General features: G+C 43.3%; 1 protein-coding gene and 1 long non-coding RNA gene across 2 annotated transcripts; both read left to right on the top strand.

Moving 5' to 3' along the window:
• The first annotated feature begins 1,308 nt into the window (after nt 1–1,308).
• Nucleotides 1,309–6,761, top strand: LOC123327269. Its single transcript, XR_006541885.1, has 3 exons — nt 1,309–5,238; nt 5,636–5,836; nt 5,897–6,761. It is a non-coding gene; the product is annotated as an uncharacterized LOC123327269 (long non-coding RNA).
• Nucleotides 6,762–7,347: 586 nt separating this feature from the next.
• LOC27208355 (peptide tarsal-less AA) lies at nt 7,348–8,376 on the top strand. The gene has a single exon (XM_016183945.3). It carries the CDS (start codon nt 8,129–8,131, stop codon nt 8,225–8,227), a length of 99 nt encoding a protein of 32 aa, XP_016034781.2. The 5' UTR covers nt 7,348–8,128; the 3' UTR covers nt 8,228–8,376.
• Nucleotides 8,377–14,251: the final 5,875 nt, after the last annotated feature.

The following is a 14,251-nucleotide window of genomic DNA, read 5'->3' as shown; positions in this document are numbered from 1 at the left end:
ACCAGGATAACAGGTCATAGGTTGGCTAGCTCACAAGCTTTTAAAAATAACGTGAATCATGAACAAAAGGTTGGAGAATAATATATATGTATATAATATATAGGACAAATTAGTGGAGCATTCCTTATCTAATATAAAGTATACAAGATATGCACTCAATTAAAGCCATCTCCCGCGCTTGTTCCCTTGCAATGGAATTCCGACCAGTGGCCCAAATCGTTTGAGCCAAATGCACAGGCTTTCACTTTCGTTTCGTTGGCTCGCCGGCATCAATAATAAAGCCATTTGGCTGCTAAACGTTCCGCTAAATGTTTGCCATAAAGCGGCGCCGGCGTCATAAAACCCAACCAGATACCAACTAGAATCGAGAGAATAGTAAGTCAGTTACAAGGGGAACTGCAGGGCATTGGGACTCGAGGGGATTGCGAATCGAGGTGGTATATAGGTGGTATTGGTATCGTGGAGAGGAGCAAGTTCAAAAACCCCACGACTCGACGACTATCATTGTGTTGAGTGCTGCTATATCTGGGTTTATTGTACTTTAAGCGTGCAGAGCTGCCAGCAGCTCTAATTGCGGCTCAGTGTGCGTGAGTTGGTGGTAGGGGTATGGGTATCGGGGCGATAGTGTATATGTGCATATATCTAAGTATCTGCCAGATACTCGCCCGTGAGGTGGCATGATGTGCCCGTGATGTCTAGGAAAATGCATCGCCGCAATGTCCACCGCAGCTCTAATTGTTTGTCGTGCACGTACTCATACCACACTCATACTCGTATTCATACTCATACTCATACTCACACTCATACTCTGGCACTGGTGTGTGTGCACTGCGTACATCTCGTTCATGTTTGCCATAATTTTTTGACGCTTGAGTTAAATTTCAAAACATCAACGTCTGCGTTCCAGCTCACAGCACTCTCCGTTTCCATAAGTTTTCGGCAGGGTAAAACGGGTATATAGGGCTTATGATAAAGGTTGCATGGATATTAAAGCCGCAATATTTAAAATCACAAATCACTAGTTCAAGCGAATTTGTAAAATTATCCATACAGTAAAGATACCAACAGTGATTTCAATTTAAATGCAATTTTTATTTGTGTTGCATTTTGGAAATATGTTTTCAAGAACAAACACTTTATTTGTCAAGTTACTTTGTATATCAATTTAATATTATCGTATTTAGTGTTAGGTTACTTCCCATTTATCATATCTCCATTTCGTTGATTTCAAGCATCGAAGGGTATGTAATAGTCGTACCCCCGCCAAAACCCATCCGCACTTGCTGCGATTGTTAATGAGGAAGGAAATCGCTCTAATTGGATGTCAACAAACATATTAAACGCGAGCCGCGAACGTCTGTGATACGAGTGTATTATTGCATTTGCTTTCCCGGAGCGGCCGCCACTCGAAACTCGCGATTTTCCCCTGCGGAAAGCCCCTTTCGAGAGCTCCCCCAGATTACCCAGTACCGATTGTGTGGGCAGTCAGTCAGTTTCCGGAAACTTTTTCGCGATAAGTTAATTGTATCTGTCGTCTGCAGCCGCTGCCGCGAATTGCTCGCAAAATACAAGGTTTAATTGAGGGAAATTGAGACTGCAATCGCGGCTCAAGCCGTAGCCAAAAGGCCACTTATTGATATATCCGGACTCGCAAACAAGTTGCAGATGGCGGCGAGATCCACCGGGGATCCGGTGAATCGGCCAGGGGAAATCACATTTCTCTGCGAGTTCATTCAACCTCGCCCCAGTGAACTTAGCTGAGGTTATTTTTACTTCCAAGCAACAGCCTCCTCCGGAATCCCCCAGCTCCAATCCCCCCCTACTCCATCCCCTCTTCCTGCGCCGCCAAAAGCCACCTAGGCCAGGCCAACTGGTCGCCGCAGCCAGAGCAAGAGCAACTGGTCTGGTCTGGTTGGCTGGAGACCAAGTCCCCGATCTCCGGTCTCCCGAGGCACCACAGATTTATAGGGCCCGCGGCTGATGCACTGAGCCAAATGGCCACAAAGAAAGATATTCAAACAGAAAAATCATCTACTTTGCGTTTGAAAACTAAGTCGAAACTTCTTTTAAACTAAGAGTTTCCAAATATAGTTTCAATTGAATTGTATGGACAGCTAACAAATCGCAATGCCAATAGTGCAACGCCACCTAAATTTATTTGGACTTCGCCATAACATCATTTTATAAGATCATGTTAAGTGGGCTTATAAGCACAATTCAGCAAGTCGGTGAAAATTTGTTATTTATTTATTTCACGCGTGAATGGATACAGGCTTAAAATAAAGATCTATTCATCAGATTGTCCCAGAAAGACATGCAACAGACTTGGGGCAAAGTCACCATTAAATCAACAACAAATCCAAATTAAATCCTGATTTCTGTGACCAGCATGCTTATGCAGGTGCCCACTGTCTCCTCCTTTTTCTCAGTGTATATGAGGCCTTTGCTCATTTTATGTTTTGCTTGACTGCAGTTTCTGGTTGCCGTTGCTGTTGTTGTTGGCGTTGCATGTTGCATGTGCCGCTGGCTGCTTTGCTTCCTTATTGGGTGAAAATCGCGTCGATGCCATGGGGAAGTCATTTTTGATTGCCAACAGATTGATTTGTCATTTATTTTGTGATTTGATCGCTTTCCCCCCGTCCAGCCGTCGCCACCCCCTTCGGAAGGTTACCGCCCCCGGGCTTTCGTAATCCGAAAGATTTTCCATTCAAGAGGCGGCGTCTTTGTTATGCGTGCAATGCGATGCATTGATCTAATGGCCATTGACAGGCGCAACTGATAAATTATGAAATCAATAACAGAGCTGTAATAAGAGCGCGGACAAGGTTCATAGTTAGCATGCATAAGATACGCGCACGCACTCTCCGTCTCCATCTCCATCTCCATTTTCAGCTACCAGTTACTCGGATACTCGGCTGCCCAGATACTCGAATGACCGATACACTGGAACACTCGACCACCCGTTTATCAACAAACTGCACGATAATTGCAATTACAATCGCAGTCCACCGCCGATTGTCGCATATGCAAATCGATGCGGAATTTCCATAGAACTCGGAAATTTCCATTCCGACGGCGCTGCGTTTGAATGATAGCTCACAATCATGGGCAGCGGTTTCAGTTTCCACTCTAAAAGGAGGCATAACTATTTGTTTTTTTTCTGAGCTGCTAAACTAGACTAAAACTATTTTATATAAAAATTAAAACTAAATTACCACCCTTGCATTTAAGTAAATACGTGATATAAGTTGCCTGAGCTAAAAATGTAGATATATGTTTAGAATTCCCACATTTGTTTCTGCAAAGTGCCAAAATGATTATGGAAATCCAAGTACTGTCTTTGTTTATCCAAATATCTGATTTCGCTAGGGTATGCCCAATTTCGATGGCCCCATCTAGACTTTCTTTACCCGTGTTTTTTTCCTAATGCCGGGCTCTGTTTTCATAAATAATTTTGCGTAAGCTGCGCCAACACATGGTGAAAGATGCCAAGACTGCTTACGTGCCAGCGAACAGCATTCAGTGGTGGCATCCACGTCCACATCCACAACGAGATGCCCAGATACCGAGATACTGAGATACCGAGATACTCGACTGCTCGATTGCTCGGGAGGAGTATCTGCAAGATACGCGGCCGATGCGCAAGCAGGCCAATGACCGTTTGACCGCTGTGTAATGATCGACAGTCCGTATATGCAGTATCTGCGGTATATGCTGCATATACTCTATGAGATGGATACCATATGCAGATTCTTATGCACCGCACGCTGATTTTCCGTTCATATTGGTGCCATTAACGGAGAACGAACCGCACAGCCGGCGGCGGGCAACTTACCTAATATCCTTTCATTGAGATTTCAGTTTCGGCAATTGCCGTTGGCCGAAAGCCAGGGAAAAGTGAGTGAAGTAGCCAAGGGATGCCAGATTTGCATTCTGCGTCACTGCGTCAGTGCGTCTGTTATGAACCGATCGATAGGTTGCGGATTTAGCATATTCAATTCCCCCACGCCGACTCTTTAACATATTTGCCAGTCATTACAAGCGAAATGCGGGGAATGGGAGCCAATCCGAATCCGAATCCGAAACAATCCAATCCAATTCGGTGGCTGTGCAGTCTGTTAGGTGTTTGGAAATCGAGGAAAAGTTCCATCACAGTCACGTTTACTTGATTTAATTCGTTGACCAAATCTGGAGTAAAAGTTCACTTCGTAATTTATACTGGTTCCGGCGGGCACGTGGATCACAACAGTCGTTGTTCTGGTCAGGATTCTTGGAAGCGAGGACTACCAAATGGTGTAACCGCAATATCATATGGGATATACAAAATTTAGTTTGCAAAATAATGAATGAAATAGAGATCCCAATGAAATCGGTCGACTTAAATACAGAAAATAACAAATTTTCATTGCTAATCGTTAGCATCATGACTTTCCAAGAAACGATTACCGCTTCCAATTTTCTGGCCAATTTGGGTCAAGTGGACCAAGTGCTTACCGTTACCTTCTGGCCAATCAAGAGTGTCAAGCGTCTTAAGCGACTTAGGTGGGTTGGCCAGGCCAATAGAGAAGTTACCGCTTAGCATTTGCTGGCCGAGCAAGTTTTGGGCCAAAAGCACGAGTGTTCAAACTGTCAACGCGGCAGCAACTAACAACAGCAACAATAACAAGTTTCTGCCATTGCAATGGCAATTTATGAATAGCAAACAAATCGGGCAAAAAACACAAAACTGCAACATTGCATGGCCAAGTCCAAGAGCAAGAAAAGTCAGCGGAAAATACTGTTAAATGTGCACAAACCGAAAGAAACAACGAACATTGACCCAAATTTTTAAAAAATCTCCAAGACCGTTCGGAGGTTTTTCTCGAAGTCTGGGCCCCTTGGCAAACATTGCATAAGTAGTCGGCGAAAAGGAAAACCCAAGAAAACCGCAGCAGCAGCCGTCCTGGGCACCTCGAAAAAATATTAAATTGATCGAATTACAAGGCAAATGCGGCAGGGAAAGTGATCGAGGGGGAAAACTCACCGACTGACAGTTGTGCCAACAAATGTTGGATGTGGCACGTGGCGCATTTTGGGAAAACAAAAGGTGCAAAGCGGAAAGGGAAACTCGGGCCCAAACGATGCATAACGAAATTCGTTAATAAAAAAAAGCAAAAACCATGTGGAAAGTGAAAACCCAGAAGCGGAAGCGCCAAAATGCAGCGAGGATGATGCGCATCCGGTGCATCACTTAAAAAGGTAAATTTTGGTTTTGGGGATCCCGATCCCACGCCAGGTAAATCAAACAAGCTAACGGCAAAAAAGAACTCCAAGCTGAATGACCCAGGGAGCATTAGGTTAATGGACAGCTAAAAGTCTTTATTTCAGCTGTAGGTCCCTGACTTCGAGCTAGTAAAGAATACAGGATCACAGTGGTAACTCCCAAGTCCACGAATCTTTAAAAACTAATATAAAACTTACATAAACTCGAAGTACTTTTGAGTGTCTAGTATATAAATTAGTTTGCTATTTAAATCTATGCTAAATAAAAGGATTCGTTCTTATTTATATATGAAGCCCAATTGAATGGTATTGGATTCGATATGCTTTCATCTGATCAATCTGATTTCAAGGTCTCAATTCATATCATTTCAAGGACTAAAGGGTCCCCTCATCTCCACTCGAACCCGTGCCAAAAGGGTGTGGCGATCATCTTACAGACGGCGAACATCTTCCCGTCTCCGGAATGGAATCCTTGATTCCGGGCCCGTGCCAAAGGGTTGCATCCCCCGCTCGTGGCAAGCAGCCGTCCTCCAGTCGAATATTTCGTTGTGTGCCGGAAGTGCCCCTTTTAGTTGTGAGTTTTTTACGTCGCTGTAATAAAACGAAAGGATTTATATTTCCTATTGTGCGGCAGATGACACACCTTGTAATCCTCGCCTGCTGCTCCCGGCCTCACCAGCTGACTTGGACACCGAGCAAATTTGGGTTTAAAAATATGTGAAAGATCGAGAAATTCTGCAACACCTCGGCGCAGTATCTCATTATTGCTTTTTGTCGCATCCCAGTGGCCTTTGTGAGTGGACCTGCCTCCGGTGTCGCATTTCGCGGAAGCACCCGTCGCTTCGGTGGGTCGTCCAGCACACCGACTGGCTGCTGACTCATGCCGAGCGTTTATCCTTTTTATGAGTCGGCAGTTGCGGCCTAAGCCCTTTGAGTCCTCAGCCTTCGAGCTGGCCCGGCTTAGGCTACCACAAATGTCACGTAAAGTGGGCAGTGACCGTCGCGCCGCCGGCTCAAAGACCATTAATTTGGGACTTATGGCACATAAGGATATTAGCATTTTGGCAAGGATCCTCGGCTTGTCGTCTCTCTGTTTGACTAAGCGGCGACAGCCACAATCTTGGGTTAACATCTATATTCCCTCATTTGCACTTGGAAAAGTATATTAATGGATATTTGCACTGTGGTTGTATACAACCTTACTTAGACCTGTGACCAAACAAAATCTTTGTATTTGTCATGCGGTTACAAAGATTTTTTACTATTGTAATCTTTTATTGAAGACATGCAAGTACTGCAGATATTTTCATAGTTAAAGAACTTCATCTTGTTGTATTGTTGCATTATCTTAAATCTTTTGGAATCTCGGAAATTGTAATACAAGTACGACCTAATACTTTGGTTTTCTAAATCTATTAAACAATTGAATTAAATACTTCATGCTTTGGTTTTCTAAATATATGTATCAATTTAAATAAAAACCCAATTTCCCACCTTTTCTTGAATATGTTCGTTCATTTAGATGGAGAGACTATTGTCTTACTTTGAACACAATTTTTTCGAGTGCACTTTGCCCGGACAAAATTTGGCAATAAAATATACCTTAATTAGCTGCGGGCCTTAAAAGAAGGTGGAGTCTGTTGCCTCAGGATTGCAGTCTGAGAATCCAAGGACCAATGGAATTCCAGGATAGTTCCTACCTGAGCTCCTCCAACGCACACACACACACAAGAGCCTCACACACACGCGCACACACTCACACTCACCCGGGGACGTGTGAGCAGAACGAGGCCACTCGATCAGAAACAGCTGTTTGGTGAATGAAATCCAGGTGGGTGTGAGCAGAGCGAGAAAGAGGGAGCGAGAGCGGAGAGAGAGAGCGAAAGCGAGAAATGCTCTACCTGGAAATGAATGAAAATACGATCGTGATCATCTCCCCACTCGCTCTCACCCACTCGCCTAAGAGAATGCTGCCATTAAGAGCGCGACGCACCTGCCATATATCGTTCTCTTTTGCACTCGCTCCCGCTCTTGGAGCACACGACAGCGACGCCGGCAGCGACGTCGAGCCGGTCGAGCATTTAAGCTTACGACTTGACGAAAATCAAATCAAAAGATCGACAACATTCGACGAGTGCAGATCAGCAGCTAAAAGAAAACCAGCTGAGACATCAGAAAAGTCCGCAGATTTTCACGTAACGCCTTAAAGATTTTCCGTGCGGTTCCCGAACAAACCAAACATTATTAACAAACAATAAACGAATTTGTAGTGTCAGTGACTTTTGAACGCACGAAAAAATCCCCAAACACACAACCAAACGTGACTGTATAATCAGCCCCAAGAAACCCAACAACTGGTGGTGATAATAAAAGAACTTACAACAACAGCGCCGAGAACCAGTATAAAGTTCAATACCGCGCTGATTCAAATTAAACAAAGGAGAATCGACAGCAGCAGCAACAAAAAGCCAGCTCGGTTTTGTCATTCAAGTATTTTTGGTCAATACACGGCATACGAAATGGCAGCCTACTTGGATCCCACTGGCCAGTACTAAAGAAGCTACACGAAGACAGCAAGACATCGTAATCGTAGACCTCTTTAGAAAATCCAATAAATCACAGATCTTCGCCATGGCAGCCTATCTGGATCCCACTGGTCAGTACTGAAGTAGGAGCAAGCCAGCAGCAGAAGCAGCTATATTTTGAGTTCCAAGCCGAAAGTTATTGAAAACAGTCTCAAAATGTCGCACGATTTGGACCCCACTGGCACCTACTAAGGTTCTACCGCGAGAACTCCACTTAGCCAAGCATTCTAAGGCTGAATACTATAACCACTTCAAAAGCCCGACAAATACAATCCTACAATATGCTGGATCCCACTGGAACCTACCGGCGACCCCGCGACGCGCAGGACTCCCGCCAAAAGAGGCGACAGGACTGCCTGGATCCAACCGGGCAGTACTAGACGCCGATACCCCAACTTCAGAGCCCCATAACGCCCGTGCCTTATCCACAAACTCTGGGCATGATTGGGGGAGCGCGCTGGTTGCGCGTTCGCGGCCGCGAGGAGACTTCCAGCTGCCGGCGGAGGAGAAAGCTGGGGATTGGGGCTTTCCCAAGCGCTCTTGGGTGGCCCTGCGATGGAGACTTTTGTATTTATGTAGTTTTTGCGTAGCCTACCAATACCTATTATATTAATTATTTATTATTATCATACTATTTAAATTAAATACTGTTCATTGCTGTTCACAAAACACCGATACGCACACATACATATCCTATATCCTATATTGTATCACACATACACCATATATGTTATATATATATACTATACACTTGTAATTGCTTCTTCAAATTGGAAAAGATTACGCAAAGAGTATTACGTTTAGTGTCATATTTCCCGAGCAAATCATCGTTTGTTTAAATTATCCTTTATTTATTGCCAACGATTTGTAATGTTCTTTTTTTCTCTCTCGCCGAGAGCAAGGAAAACCATTCGGAGCGAGAAATTTTGTTTAGATCTTAAGCGTTTTAAGCTATTTATATGTCTACACCTTCGACCGACATCCAGAGACCCCCAACACACACCTCTCACACCCATTTAAATATAATATTAAAAGAAACCCATATTTAAAACTGAACATTTTGAGTGCATTTTTTACTTTTGCCGGAGGATTTTCCATCGATCGATGGGTGGTGTATGGATGGACCAGCGAGCAGCAAAAAATTGTCGCATTAAATTACAAGATTTTCCAGATACACAGATACATGCCCACACACACACACACACACACACTGAGTTAGATCTCTGGGGGCTCCGCCGCGGACAAATTGCTGCCGGGGGAGCATAAAATATGATTTTCCAAACGGCCAGCGCATATTTGATGAATCTGTGGGCATTAATTAATGTCACTGGGCGGTCGCCGGCGGCCAAGCGGCCTGGAAATGATCAATAAAAATGGAAAAACACGAAGGGGGGTAATGAAAACGCATTTCCCAATGCAAAAATATCATCCGGACAATCGAAAGAGCGAATCTTGATCGGGCAACGCTGATGCGGAAGTAAAAGTTCAATGTTCGTTTGTGCTCCACAAGTGATTAGGTCAATAATAGCACAACAACTACAGCCGAGAACTTGTGATTCTGAGAGAGAGAGATGCAGAGAGAGAGTGCGAGCTCGCAGTTTTCCCCTTAAGAGAGCATCGAGCTTTTCACGCTCTCAGCCAGCAGGTTTTTCCAGCAGGAAGTTCCCCCCGAAGAGGCAGTGCAACTCTTTCGCCAGAGAGCGGCGGAAAACGAGAGAGACTATTAATAGACACGCGCGCACTAGCTTTTCAGTATCAGTATGAAGTTCAGGGAAATCCACTCGCTACGAACAGCTGATCGCCAAGGTTGCTGCGCGGCCGGCGCTGATGACGTCGCCTAACGGAAAGCTTTCCCACTGAAACCGAGTGATTCGAACTGAAAATGCAATTGGGCGATCGTCTTGTCCAGCTCGGGACTCCATCCCATCCAATCTGATTCGATTGACTCGCCTGCAATCAGATCTTCCCAGGAACCCACACACGCGGTGACCCAGTTAACTTGTTGTCGCCAATATGAATGAATATCGCTTTCAGCCACAGAATGTGTATAAGCCAACTCATGTTCAACCAAAATAAGCAGCCAGCACAAGTCACGGGGGAAGAAAGTTGGGCGAAACTCTGAATACCCTGTAAAAGGAATCCTGGAGCAAAAATATTCTGGATTCTCGATATTCAATTTTTATTATTGTTTGTTAAAGTCATATGCTTTACCTTGTGTTTTCATTACTATAGCTATATTATAGAAAGCATCAAATAATATATAAAAATAAATTGTAGTTTTATGTCTTATCAAACCTTTTTTATTTTATGAAATTCATTTGGTTGTCTGTATTATTTATCCCTGAATTAACTATTTAGGTATTTAGATATATTTTAAGGGGCACAATACCGAAACATATTTCCAAGTGTCTTATAATATACATATGCCAAATTTCTGGAAAATCTGCAGGCCATTTCGCCCATCTCTTCACCAAAATAATGTGAAGTTCTTGAAAGGAAGAGTCTGTTTTCCGCACTTTTTTCTGCACTGTAGTAAAGTGTGAATTCTGGAAACAAACTAACCCCAAAACGCTCGGCAAGGGTATCCAAATTAAAAGAGCAAACGAAAAACCGATTCCTCATAACCGCAAGCAGAACTTTCTAAGTGAAAGTTGGCCGGGGATGGAGCTACTAGAAAATACTGCCAGTGCCTCGGACTCATCGCCCGACTTTTAGTCAGTCATTCAGAGTGCGACGGGATGACAGACCCCTTCAGTGCCGCCCCCGGATCCAACTTCCAGCTCCAGCTCCCAACGTCCCACGAGCCCCACACACAGATACTCACTCACACACACACAGTCGCACTCACGCACACACGCATACTGGCGAACGTATAACTTGACCTACATTTGTGCAAGACAATAACAACGAAAAAAAGCAATAAAACAACACACACACATACAAAACAAAATAACAAAATTTACACACAACAACGCTCTGAGAAAAGAAAAAAGAAAAGGCAAGAAATTTCCAACGGTACATGAGCTGCTGGCCGGGCCTGAATCAATGTTTATATATGAATCCGGCAGGGCTTCGGAATCGGAATCGGAATCATCGAATTCGCTTTTCGATTCACAGGCCTCGCTCACTGGGCTTTGTTTCTGCCCAAAAGTTATTATCGTAAAATTGATTTCATTGAAGTAGCTGTCTTCGTCATCGGATCGGCTTGGTTTGGTTTGGTCGAAGCTTTTGCACACATATGTATATACGTATCTGTATCTTGTAGTATGTATGCTATACATCGCTTTCTGGTACACTCCGCTTATGTATATTGATAATTAGGCGAAAGGTGAATAAACCCATTGGCTCGATGCCGCCGCTCCGCGTTCAATTTACACATTTTGGTATTTTGGTAAAAGAAATCGAGTCAGCAGACTGCAGCCCGTGGATCGGCGGTTCCGCATTGGAAAACGCTAGAAGACACCACAAATAGAAAGCGACAGTGGATGTCAAGTCAATCTGGGCCACAAACAGCTCTCTGGATGATTCGCTGGTCATCTGGGTCTTCATTGGGGAAATCTATAATATTTTCTTATTGCATTCAAAAAATGTATGCTACTTTTATGAGGAAATTAGAGTACAATTCAAAATCTGCAGTCATATAAAAAAAAACCCCTAACAGGATTAACATCTTCATAAAGCGGTTGTTATTATATGTGTGAGTTTAAATATTAAGGACATTTCATTGTTGGAATAATTATTTTAAATCAAATTATATGGCATCCGAAAATTAGAGAGGCAAGATCGATCGGTTTGCTCCAGCGAATTTTCTACAATTTTCCTGTCACCGTCTGGAAACTTCACGGATCCCCCAATCACCTCCACCAATAATTGCATTCGAGTAAAGTCCACGAGCAGTGCAACAAAAGCTACTCTTTCACTGGCGTTTTTCCTCGAGCGGAAGAAACAACAACTGAAGCCGAAAGATAAACAACAAACAAGCACTCTCACTGCTTTTGGGGCAGCTCGAGGCAGAAAGGGTCAATGACATGGTCCAATTTCCAGAAGACTGAAGACTGCAGAGAGATGACTGTTTCCGTTGTTTTCAGTGTAAACAACGGCACCCCAATGAAGACGATAACGTCAAGAGCAATGGAACGCGCAGTCCGCCAGCGAAAACAAATTCAATTCACTTTCTATTCCAATGAAAAATCGCTCAAAGCTCTAGCGGCGTCTTGGAAACGAAAACACACACACACGCACACACAAAAATCAACAACAGTATCAACGAAAGTGGTAGACCAACAGCACAACTTTGGTCTTGCTCTTGGTCATACAACCCATTGATCTTCAGTCGCTTTCAAGTGGGGTAAACAACGGAGCACGCCTCATCAACAGCAGCAACATCAGCGCCAGCGATTGGTACACAGTGCAAAAATCGGGGGTGCCTTCAAGGCAATTCGTTTCATCAGGGAGGTGAATTCAATAGATTAGATTATCTTTAAAAATATCTAATACAACTAACCATATTTACTTAATTATATATTTTCTAATAAATATCCACCATTTTGTGCGAGATCCTTGAATCCTTTTGCACCTATCCCAGCACATCCCATTTCTTTCAGTGCGTCATTTGAAAGCGACTCTCAAACTGTTGTTGTCTTTTTTTGGCTTTAACGGTTTCCGTTTTTTGTGTTAGTTGTTGTTTGTTTGTTCAGCCAGCAGCCGCACTTGTTGTTGTTGGTTCATTTGAATATCTAGTGAAAATTTCACCCAGACAAGTGCCTTTTGTTATATATTCAGTTTCAGTTTCATCTCCCTGGGTACCTTCAAAAAATATGATAGTTTCTCCTAATTTGCAAATATTTCTTTTATTTTTCTCCTTTTCTGTTTTTTGGCACAGCCAACACAGAAAAAGAGAGAAGATAAATATTTAAAATATTTTTGAACTTGTTTAGCATAGTTTCGCGGCGATTCACGTGTCAGCTTTAACATTTCGGCTTAATCTGGGCTTAGTCATCAAGTGGATTACATTTGATTCACCACAGGGCGTATGCGCAATATGCAGGCAAAATGGGTCGCTTGCCTTTAAACCAAAAAAAATGGCATTAGGCGGAGGTTTTGGTTTTTCCCCCGCACTCAATGCAGAGAGACTTTGGCCCGCGGCCAACAAGAACCCAGGACTTAATAGGCCAACAGGGCAGAATATGCAACGTGGGGCACGTACGTACGTACGTTGGATGCAAAATTGGCAGAAGGTGGAAAAGCGCAGAATGAAAAGTGAAAAGTTAGCCAGCGGCAAAAGAGACAGTCGCGTTGAAAATGTCTTGGACTTGGTTTTGCCAATTGCAAATTACGTGCCATAAAAGCCAACAAATGCTGACGTTTGGTGTGGGCCGTCTTACCCTCTTGCCTCTTCAAAGCCCATTCCCATTCGCATTCACATACATATATCCCCCCGGCAAAAAAAGTCACCCACTCACTTGGCCACTTTCACGTCTAATGCCAAAACACGTTGCAATTTTCATTGCTTGGCACTGACTTTAGGCTTGTTGGCCAAGTCCAAGTTAACCAATTGCGCAGCCAGTGCCATTTGGCGAGCAAAAATATCTAATATCTGCCAGCGTTTCGTGTACTTACTTGCTGACGGCTGTTTTCTGTTTGCAGCCACTATCAGTGACGTCAGCAGTGGGGGCGGCAGGAAGGAGAGCTGGTGGGGTGGCGCAGCACCTGTGCAAACCTGGCTACTTGGCAAATAAATTGCGTAACGCGCTGTTCCTCAGTTTTTAGTTTCAGTTTCAGCATCAGCATCTCCACACACGCTAACGCCAGTCCACACGCCCACTGGCAGCTAGATTGTGTAATAGAAATAAGCACATGACAATTAATTAATAGCACCCAAAGTCGAACGCACGCGCCTACAGTTCGCCGTAAAATCAAACGAAAATAACTTCGAAAGCAGCCAAGTTCGCCGTTTTAGCGACAATTCAATTAAAAAGCTATTACACATTGTTTTTGGCAGCGGGCAGCCCTTGAATGGGGTATATTAGGTACCAGCTGGAAACTAAAAATATATATGTATCCTCTTTCAATTAAATGTATCATTTTATAGATTTTATAGATAAAGATATAGATGTCTTAAAATGATCCTTTTCCATTCAAACTGTATTGTATTATTAGTATAAGATAATTGTAGATACTTACAAGTGGAGATGGGAAAATGAATATTCAACAAGCCAATTGCCTTTTATAATCTGAATTTGATTAGGATTGATTTATAGCTAACTATCTGCTTACTATTATAAATTATATTAACATTATTTCCCGCCATTAAACAGTGTTACAAGCCCATTAGGGTAATACGAATTCGACCTGCTGAAGGTGTCGGCATAACTCATAATTGTTTTATATGTAAAAATATCAAA

This window comes from Drosophila simulans, chromosome 3R (genome assembly GCF_016746395.2).
Source record: "Drosophila simulans strain w501 chromosome 3R, Prin_Dsim_3.1, whole genome shotgun sequence".
NCBI lineage: Eukaryota > Metazoa > Arthropoda > Insecta > Diptera > Drosophilidae > Drosophila > Drosophila simulans.
The sequence above is the reverse complement of the archived record's forward strand: the minus strand, read 5'-3'. Positions and strand labels throughout refer to the sequence as shown.